The 10,784-nt window shown below is 32.2% G+C and overlaps 2 protein-coding genes across 2 annotated transcripts; both read left to right on the top strand.

The window, feature by feature from the left end:
- The first annotated feature begins 3,405 nt into the window (after window positions 1–3,405).
- PNPase (polyribonucleotide nucleotidyltransferase 1) lies at window positions 3,406–6,344 on the top strand. The gene is made up of 6 exons (XM_014354800.2): window positions 3,406–3,619; window positions 3,824–4,741; window positions 4,818–5,185; window positions 5,277–5,437; window positions 5,515–5,826; window positions 5,903–6,344. Exons 1-6 carry the CDS (start codon window positions 3,483–3,485, stop codon window positions 6,311–6,313), a joined length of 2,307 nt encoding a protein of 768 aa, XP_014210286.2. The 5' UTR covers window positions 3,406–3,482; the 3' UTR covers window positions 6,314–6,344.
- A 2,169-nt stretch (window positions 6,345–8,513) lies between these two features.
- Window positions 8,514–9,999, top strand: LOC106640663 (uncharacterized). Its single transcript, XM_014354756.2, has one exon. It carries the CDS (start codon window positions 8,514–8,516, stop codon window positions 9,957–9,959), a length of 1,446 nt encoding a protein of 481 aa, XP_014210242.2. The 3' UTR covers window positions 9,960–9,999.
- Window positions 10,000–10,784: the final 785 nt, after the last annotated feature.

The raw sequence follows: 10,784 nt of genomic DNA, 5'->3' as shown, positions 1-10,784 counted from the left end.
CACTCTATTGTCATTATTGTTACTATTTTTTTTTTTTTTTTTTTCTTATACGAAGGAATGGAAATACCCTTAATATATACATTCATACATAAATATAATGTATTGTCCCTTACCTCCCTTTTCCCGTTCTGCAACATGTGATGTGTATTCATAATGAAAAACCATGACTTATTGTATTATTATTTTTTATCATCATATTGTACTTGTAATAATTTTATTTTCATTACTCCTACTCTCATCAGTATCGTTAATTTATCATCGAACAACAAAAACTAGGCATACGAGTATTGGTTTGTTTGTTTTTTGTTTTTTTTTTTTTTCTTTTATTTTATTAAGATATAATTATTTGTAATAGCTCCTTAATTTTACTTTTAATAAACTTTTATTTTACTTGTATTATTTTTGTTATTTAACTTTCAAATTTTTTTTTATTATTACCGTTTTTTATTTCTGAAGACCTGTTTTCAAACGATTCCACCAAGATTGCTTGTGAAGGTTGCTGATTTCTCTCAAAAAAAAAAAAAGATAAAATCAACGATTTCATGCATAAATCTCGATAAAAAAAAAAGATCCGCTAAAAAAAATTTTTGCACTACTTTTTTTCAATTAACAAAATTTAATGCAAGTTCCTCAAATCACCATGCGAAGGGATAAGTATTTAATCAACCCAATTAACTTACTCCATAGAGATATTTACATTCTTATATCTCTATTATGACTTTACTTGATTACGAAAAGAACGGTAAATGAGTAATTCAGTATACCGACAGACATAAAAGTAAATATTCCACGTGAGCTCACACTGACCGATACTCTACGAGGAACCATCAGCCGGTAGCCCAGTAAGCGATCGGTAACAAAGAGTCCAGTCATATCATACACAGCTCATCCAGTTTAGTTCAAAAAGTGTAGCTGACTTACTGACCTGACGGTAACGTAGAGCGCAAATTTAAATTACTTGCTGCAGGTGACGATTGCGGAAAACACCCCAAGGGGCGTTACCACCTCGACCTACGTAACTTTACAGCCTCTGATTTTATCATTCTGGTAAAGAGAGCACGGTGTAAGATGTACGTGAAGTTATGTGTAGTAATTAAAGTAATTACTACTAAATAATGCCATATGGTCGATTTTGTTAAACCATATGAATATCTATATTTTTGGAGATCAACTTTTAAGTAAAAAATAGATTGTAAACTTGCCGCAAACAGCACAAACCACGTCAACTTTTTATTATCTATCTACAAAATTAGTTGCGGCTGGTTTATAATTATCAAAGTGACTTTGCTGTAAATAGCAATAGTTATTTGGATCAGCGCCATCTAGCGGTCTTTACTTTTTGGCCAAAAGTGGCTCCTAAAATTCTCAATCAGAGCATTCAGGATTAAAGCCATTTAGTCAGTTATAAACCAGCCGCAACTCATGATAAAGCTATAAAATAAAAAAATAACAATATATGTGTTTTTGGCGGCAAGTTAACAATCTATTTTCTACCAAAAAATTGACCTCCTATGTGTTTGTACTTTTGAAGATAAATTTTCGAGTAAAAGATAGATTTTTTACTTGCCGCCAAAAACACACGTATTGTTATTTTTTGATTTTATAGCTTCAAAATAAGTTGCGGCTGGTTTATAATTGGTTAAATGGCTCTAAGCTCTTATGCTCAGTTTCAGAATTTTAGAGGCCACTTTTGGCGAAAAAAAAAATACCGCTAGATGGCGCTGATCCAAAATAATTATTGCTATTGCTACTTACAGTAAAGTCACTTTGTTAGTTACAAACCAGCCGCAAATAATTTTATAGACAGATAATAAGAAGGTAACATTTTTGTGCTACTTGCGGCAAGTTTACAATTTATCTTTTACCTTAAAATCGACCTCCAAAACCATCAATATTCTACATATCTTATATGGCTCATAAAATCGACAATATTTACAAAATTTCAATACTCTAGACCTTTTACCATTAACTCATGAAAGAATAGCCCTTCAACTTTAGATTTCCAATAAACAGTTCACTTATATAATATGTACATAGCAAACTTTGTGTTACAGAAATCGTAAATCACGATCAAACATACACGTAAATTAATCAGTCGAAAAGAGACAACTGAAGAAAAAAGGTCTTATAAAGAAGCAGTCACACGAAGAGTCTCCTAGGAATGGAGCATCGGATCTCACTAATTGAAAAATACATTTATTACAGAGATGTAAATTTTAAGTGTTATAAGTAAACAAAGAACCCAACCTTCTCTGATCAAGTGAGATATCCAATGCTCCTCCATTCTTATGAGACTTTTCGTGTGACTGTGCTTTTTTTCAGGCCTTTTTTTTTTCGGTTGTCTCTTTTGGACTGATTAATTTGTGCTTACATGAGTTAATGGTAAAAGGTCTAGAGTATTGAAATTTTGTAAATATTGTCGATTTTATGAGCCATATAAGATATGTAGAATATTGATGGTTTTGGAGGTCGATTTTAAGGTAAAAGATAAATTGTAAACTTGCCGCAAGTAGCACAAAAAATGTTAACTTTTTATTTTCTGTTTATAAAATTATTTGCGGCTGGTTTATAACTAACAAAGTGACTTTACTGTATGTAGCAATAGCAATAATTATTTTGGATCAGCGCCATCTAGCGGTATTTTTTTTTTCGCCAAAAGTGGCCTCTAAAATTCTGAAACCGAGCATAAGAGCTTAGAGCCATTTAGCCAATTATAAACCAGCCGCAACTTATCTTGAAGCTATAAAATCAAAAAATAACAATACGTGTGTTTTTGGCGGCAAGTTAACAATCTATCTTATGCTCAAAAGTTTATCTTTAAAAGTATAAACACATAGGAGGTCAATTTTTGGGTAAAAAATAGATTGTTAACTTGCCGCTAAAAACACACGTATTGTTATTTTTTTATTTTATAGCTACAAAATGAGTTGCGGCTGGTTTATAAAAGGTTAAATGGCTCTAAGCGCTGAAGCACCGACTCAGAATTTTAGAGGCCACTTTTGGCGAAAAAAAAATACCGCTAGATGGCGCTGATCCAAATAACTATTGCTATTTACAGCAAAGTCACTTTGATAATTATAAACCAGCCGCAACTAATTTTGTAGATAGATAATAAAAAGTTGACGTGGTTTGTGCTGTTTGCGGCAAGTCTACAATCTATTTTTTACTTAAAAGTTGATCTCCAAAAATATAGATATTCATATGGTTTAACAAAATCGACCATATGGCATTATTCAGTAGTAATTACTTTAATTACTACACATAACTTCACGTACATCTTACACCGTGCTCTCTTTACCAGAATGATAAAATCAGAGGCTGTAAGTGTAAAGTTATACTTATATATACGTAGGTCGTGGTGGTAACTCCGCACTCCGCTGTCTGCTCCTGCACGCTGCTCGTACTGCTCGTAGTGCAATATATAAGTACTTATACCGGTAAATTTTGGTGTTAAAAAATTCAAAGTAAAATATACGCAAATCATGGCAACAATAAGATTACTTAGGCAAAATAACTTTATTATTCCGTATGGGAAGCGAAAATCCGCTGTCAATCATGTGCAGCAGGTCAGGAAACACTCGGAGTTGGCCTCCGAAGCCATTGTCAAATTCTCTAACGGGTACAATTTTTACATAACCTGTCGTCCTTTTGCACATCATTTCGTAATTATTAAATTTTTTCTATAAATACATTAAATTTTTTACTGTTTTTTTTCCAGTTTTTCTTTTGTTCATTTTAGTAAATTGTTTTTTTTTTTTTTCGTATTTTTTAGCACATTTGATTTTTATTCCTAATGTTTTTAATTAACTTTTTAATTTCGCAGGAAAATAATGACATTCTCCACTGGAAAATTAGCCAGGATGGCTGATGGCTCTGCAGTTGCAACCCTAGGAGACACATCGGTCATGGTCACAACAGTCAGCGAGTCTCAATCACTGGGATCATCTTCTTTTGTACCATTGACTGTAGATTATAAACAGAAAGCTTCTGCAGCTGGTCGTATTCCAACAAATTTTTTCAGAAGAGAAATAGGCCGCACAGAGCACGAAGTACTGACAAGTAGATTGATTGACAGATCGATGCGCCCACTGTTTCCTAACAATTATAATTATCAGACTCAAGTGATGTGTAATATGCTCGCCCTTGATGGAACTAATGATCCAGATGTACTGTCGATTAATGGGGCATCTGCTGCATTAGCTGTATCCGACATTCCTTGGAATGGACCCATTGGTGCTGTAAGAGTTGGCTTTGTGGACAATGAGATCTTGATCAATCCAACTCGCCATGAATTGCAACAGAGTTCCTTAAATTTGATAGTGACAGCAGCTCAGCAAAATTTAGTTATCATGCTTGAAGGCTCGGCTAACAATATTTTGTTGCAAGATCTGATGAAAGCAGTGAAAGTGGGTGTCAAAGAGTGCCAAAATATAATCCATGCCATTCAGAATCTTCAAAAGAAATCCGGCAAACCAAAGAGGACAGTCGAACCACCGGCAGAGCTATCACCTGAAGTTTTGAATACTTTGAAATCTCTGTCGGAAACAGCGATTCATGACGTTTTTACTAATTACAAACACGACAAATTTTCTCGAGATAAAGCTCTAAGTGATATAAAAAATGATGTGTTAAATAAAATGAAAGAAAACGATCCCGAATTGAATGTATCTTTAGCTACCGCAGCTTTCAGTGAATTATCCAAAAACATATTCAGATCTTTGATATTTAAAAATAATATCAGGTATTTGTTTTTCATGTTACCTCTTATTATAAATGATTATTACAATCTAAAGTATCAATTTTAAATTCTTTTGCAGATGTGATGGGAGAAAGTTAACTGATGTAAGAGATATAAAATGCCAAGTGGATTTGTTCAAGCCACTTCATGGATCAGCATTGTTTCAAAGGGGCCAAACTCAAGTTCTTTGTACCGTGACCCTCGATTCTCCAGACAGTGCCTTAAAAATGGACACCATGACAATGTTAACCAGCGGTATCAAAGAAAAGAACTTTTTCCTACACTATGAGTTTCCACCTTATGCTACTAATGAAACTGGAAGAAGCGGCCCCTTAAATAGAAGAGAAATGGGCCATGGGGCATTGGCTGAAAGAGGTTTACGTGCCGTGATTCCAGATGACTATCCTTTTACGATAAGATTGACGAGCGAAGTAATGGAATCAAACGGTATGGATACAATAAATAATTGAAAATTTCTTCAAGAGCAATCTTATTCACTCTACGGCTGTTGTAAGAATCACCATAAATTTTTCTCTAGGCTCTTCATCAATGGCATCTGTATGCGGCGGAAGTATGGCTCTTATGGATGCCGGTGTACCTGTTTCAGCTCCCGTTGCTGGCATTGCTATGGGATTAATCACAAATTACGAGAAAGACACCAAACACATGCACGACTACCGAATTTTAACTGATTTACTGGTAAATTTTCGAAATGCATGATCATAATCAAACTTCGTCCAGCCCTTGCTAATATTTAAAAAAAATTATTTATACAGGGTATAGAAGACTATCTAGGTGATATGGATTTCAAAATAGCTGGCACAAGGAAAGGTATAACGGCATTACAGGCTGACATAAAAATCGCCGGTCTTCCATTAAAAATCGTCATGGACACTCTCGAGCAGGCTCACGAGGGCAAGTCCCATATTATAAATATTATGAATAAGGAGATATTAAGTCCGCGAAAAGAGAAAAAGACTAATATGCCGGTGACCGAGACTATCAATATTCCTGCTCACCTCAGAGGAAAGCTGATGGGAGTTGGTGGTAGTAACATCAAAAAGATATTCCTCCAAACTGGAGTACACGTAAGCTTTAAAAAGTACTCTTAAAAAAATGTAAATTGAATAAATAAATTCGATAACTTTGAATTGTCATTGACAGGTGAACTACCAAGAAGATTCCCAATTCGTTTTATTCGCGCCGAATCAAACAGCAATGAACGAAGCTAAGGAAATCGTTGATGAATTAACCAAGCATCAACGCGAGCCAACACTAGAATTCGGAGGCATTTACACTGCAACAATCGTTGAGATAAAGGACATTGGGGTGATGATTACCCTGTACCCGGGCATGCAGCCAACGCTGCTTCATAATACTCAGCTGGACCAAAGACAAGTTAATCATGCCAGTGCACTTGATATGCAAGTTGGCCAAGAAATTCAAGTCAAGTACTTTGGTAGAGATCCGGTGTCCGGTTCTATGAGGATATCACGTAAAGTTCTTCAGACGACGAACGTTGCTATGAAAAACTTTAGTAATCGTTCGACGTTAATTCAACAACCAAAATCATAACAACTCATACTATAATTACAAAAAAAAAAAAAAAAAAAAAAAACTATTAAAACGTGTAACTATATTAGATTTATCAGTTGTGTAAATATTACGATTTCATGTAAATTTGTTATGGACTTAAATACAGTAAATTACATATTTTTACTGCACAGTATGTAATTTTATTGTAAAAATGTTTTTTAATACTACTTTTTGTAAAATATAAAACATTTGCATTTAATACATTTTGTTTTGTTAATAATTGTAGTATTTTTCCATTTCTCTACCATTCAAATATGAGTACCTATGTACCTGCACGTCAACGGCTTATTAGGTCATCATTATTTAAAAAAATATATCGATACGTACTTTATTTATTGAGTTTTTTACGAGTCACATTTAGAACTATATTCATTTCAAACTACATTTAAATATAATTTTTACATTGCTTCCCAAACCTTTGAACATACGTTGATTTAAAAAAAATGTAGAGTCCTCTTTATGCGAATTCTTAAGATATCAAGTCAAATTTTTCTATTTTCAATATTGCGTCAATATTATTTGATCGTGGGTATGATTACTAAAAAAGGTACCGTGCAAAAGCCGCATCTTTTGGGTCCGATCCTGCGATACTCGTTCGTACTTGGGACGCATGGTAAACTACTATTTTTTTAAATCTATTCGTCATGGAAATCTGTACTAAAAAACTTGGTAAAAATGAAAGTTTAAAAAAATGTTAATTTTCACGAGCAACACATAATTTATCCTATAAAATAGCTGTCCTCTCTTATACTGTTGTTTTTATTTATCCTATAAAAGAGCTGTTCTCTCCTATACTGTTGTTTTTTTTTTTTTTTTTTTTTTTTCGAGAAATTATATTATTATCTTGGTGATTAAATGTAAATTTTTTTGTTTAATTTATGAACAGACATGAAGAAAAGATGCGAGAATTTGCCAATTTTCATTCAAACAAAAACGTGTTGCCAAAGTACTCAATGCAATACAATTTGTATTTAATAATGGTAACATAAATTTTAAAAAATTACAAAAAATTACTGTAATTTTTTGATAAAATAAGAGATAATGAAAAACGGAAGTATCAAAGATGAAAAGTATCATCACTATAAGTAGTTTAGATTAAAAATCAGTCCAACCAGTCACATTTACGAATATCGTTTTGGAATATAGATTCCACTAAAACATTATATGGAATAAAAAGTGTATACATGAACAGATAAATGTGAATGCAATTCGTACAAGGAGAGTATTCATACGAAATACGATAAATTTAAAACATTTTAATACAAAGCGTTTCTTGGTACATCACATTCAATACTTTTCACGTATTTACCCTATATAAGAAGCCTCAGCCCTGTACCACTGTTTAGTTATATTCCGCTGTGACTGTTGGACTGTAAAATCTACAAGATTCGGTTACACGCTAGCACGTAAGTTTTTATTTTACTGTATTAAATGATAAACGTTTTATGATAAAGTTTATTCATCGTATTTTGTGTAAAATATAAGTTTTTCGATTGGATTTGTTAAAGAAAATTTATTTTTTAAAATAATATTTATTACTACTGTTGTCATACATAAGGCCTAAACATATACGAGACATAAAAATAAAAACTACTTTTAATTAAAATAAACATAATTATGTATTTAATCAGTAAATTGTTCAGTCCAAGCTTGTGCAGAATAAACATTCTTGCACTCGCACATTGATAAATGTACTTATTTATGGTACAAGCTTTTTTTAAAAACGATTGTTCAGTGAAACGCGCGGGTTTGTTTGGCAATTCAGTCACAAGTTGATACGCTTATGAATAATCACAAGCATTAAAAACACCGAATATATGAAACTAGCTCATATGTTTAAAAGCAAATGCAACCTCAAGTCTCTCAGATCAATTTTGAGATATTCAAAATGCAATAACAGAATAAATTTCCGTGAACTCCTAAACAGTGTTTATCAAAAAAGGTGAAACTGTTTGTTCAATAATTCTAGAACAACGATATCCCAGGAAGATTAATAATTTTTGTTTGTATTATAAAAATTTTTAAAATATGTAGACTGATAATGACGAGTGTATAACTGTTGAAGTATTTTATATTTAGATTTTTCTTTTAATTTTTATAAAGTTAGAAATTTTCCAAGAAATCATCAAAGGACATTTATTATCATTTGTTTGAATTTTGTTACAGATTTCCATCCACGATGGCTGCAGTAAGCGTCATAATTCTAATTGCAATCACAATTGCAGTCTTGGACGCGATGGGCCATGACTTGATTAATTATTCAAAGGATTATGATAGTATTTGCAACGAGTTCAATACAACCATCAGTTTTAATGGTTTAAATTTAGATAATATAAGAGCAAGTTTTTTAACCAGTCCATTAATAACATGTTTAAATGTCAGTAGTAATAATGTACAATCAATTAATTTCAATGCTTTCGACGGTTTGCCTAATTTAAGATATTTGGATTTGTCAAATAACACGTTTGATTCGAACTATTTTTTTTACAATGGCTTATCAAATTTGGAGACTCTTATCCTTGATGGTAATGGTCACTATACGGAAGAAATATATGATTATCGCGATTATAACTGGTTCAGATCAAATAAAATACAAATAAGTGTAGTTTATCCGAAATTGAGAAAATTGTTTGCAAGAAATTTCATATATCCAATTATCATTACCACGACATCAAAATCTAACTTTCCAACATTGACGCATTTGTACCTTTCCGGAAGTAAGATACGAGAAAATGACTTTGATTGGCTACCTGATTCGTTAGAATATTTGGACCTTTCGGGCCATGGTTTCAAAAATTTTACCTTAAAAAACTTGAAAAATTTAACGCATATTATCCTTGATAATCCCAGCGAAGATGGATTAAGTGAAATTGATTTTGCGAATTTAGTTAATTTACAATATTTATCAGCATCATCTAATAAAATAAGTGACATTACATCTACTACATTTGCGAACTTAAGTTCGTTACTATTCTTGGATCTGGCTAATAATAGTATTTCACGTATCGATGAAGGAGTTTTCAACGGCATGACAAACTTAAAATTCCTAAACTTGTCCAGCAACAACATTGACTTTCTAGATAGTGGGATTTTTGATAAATTAAATAACTTAGAGACATTAGCATTGGACAAAAATGTTATCTCTGTTTTCCCTGTTATACAGAATGAGATGAAATTGAAAGAATTATTTTTAAATTGCAATAAAATTCAAATGATTGTTGGAAGTGCCTTTTCAAAAATGAAATATTTAGAGATATTACATTTACATGATAATGAAATATTATATATGTATCCAGAAACTTTTGCTGGTCTAGAAAATCTCAAAATATTAACATTATCCTACAACAATTTGTCAACTCTTCCATATAACTGGATGTCACCGATGACAAGTCTTGAAAACTTAGATCTTACTGGTAATAATATCACAGATTTAGCCGATTTGTCCTTAAGTAATCTGTCTCCCATTAGAAATTTGTACCTATCCAATCAGCTGCGATCGATTGAAACAAGTTCTTTAAATGATATTCCCAAAAATCTGACCATTTCTCTAGATTCTGACTATGTATTTATTAATAAGTGTGTTAAAAGCAGCGAAAAATATCCAATCTATAACAATTATGGTTAGCCATTAAAATAACTTTAAAATTCAATAATCATTTAGAATAATGTAAAGTATACCATACTGTAGTTGAATTCATATGCAATAATAAATCATGTCATATCTTTTAAAACACTTTGTGTATTTTGGTTTAATTTTGTTTGCATTGTATTATTCGTGTGCACGTAGTGTAAGTAAAAATAAAAATTAATTTATAGAAATAGTCATCATCTTAATTAATATTTGCTCAATAAATCATAAAAAAATGAATAATAAGTTTTAGTGCTTTATTTTTCCTTCATTACGTAAAAAAAAAAAAAAAAAAAAGAAAAAAAACACAAGTAGTCTCGGAAAAAACAATTATTTAAGTAAATTTCCACTCGTGTTATGCACACCTGCATTATTATCTGTGAAAGTAAACCTTTTCTTTAACTGGATAATTAATTTGAAAAAAATTGTTATCAACCACTAATTTATTGAATTTGTTACAATAAAATCAAAATAAAAAAAAGAAAAACCTTATACTTACCGGATATTAAATAAAAGCGATTGAAACGAAAACAACGAATGATCGGTAAATCCCACCACTGCACACTCCCTTGTCATTCCTGCACATCAAAGTTATACCGTACGACGAAACAGTAGAACCACAGAGCAAGGAAACACCAAGCAGAAGTTGTCGATGCAGCGAACACAAGCAACCCGGCTTGTACAAAGCCCCGAATTTCCAGAAGACCGGGCTTATCCGCGCATTGAAACCCGAATTCCACCGGGAGTCCGAACGTGCGCATTGAGGATAACAAGATCGGTTTTGTATGGTCGGACTATTCGACTCCTGTAATTTGTGAGGTC

This window comes from Copidosoma floridanum, unplaced genomic scaffold, assembly GCF_036245765.1.
Source record: "Copidosoma floridanum isolate Cflo_tuat_1 unplaced genomic scaffold, Cflo_Japanese_pri ptg000013l, whole genome shotgun sequence".
Classification (NCBI taxonomy): domain Eukaryota; kingdom Metazoa; phylum Arthropoda; class Insecta; order Hymenoptera; family Encyrtidae; genus Copidosoma; species Copidosoma floridanum.
The sequence above is the reverse complement of the archived record's forward strand: the minus strand, read 5'-3'. Positions and strand labels throughout refer to the sequence as shown.

Bases quoted from the DNA above. Each gene is read 5' to 3' on its own strand.
- PNPase (XM_014354800.2), top strand. From the start codon at position 3,483: ATGGCAACAATAAGATTACTTAGGCAAAATAACTTTATTATTCCGTAT. The intron at 5,438-5,514 runs GTAAATTTTCGA...TTATTTATACAG, and splicing joins GAATTTTAACTGATTTACTG to GGTATAGAAGACTATCTAGG. The intron at 5,827-5,902 runs GTAAGCTTTAAA...TGTCATTGACAG, and splicing joins TCCTCCAAACTGGAGTACAC to GTGAACTACCAAGAAGATTC.
- LOC106640663 (XM_014354756.2), top strand. From the start codon at position 8,514: ATGGCTGCAGTAAGCGTCATAATTCTAATTGCAATCACAATTGCAGTC.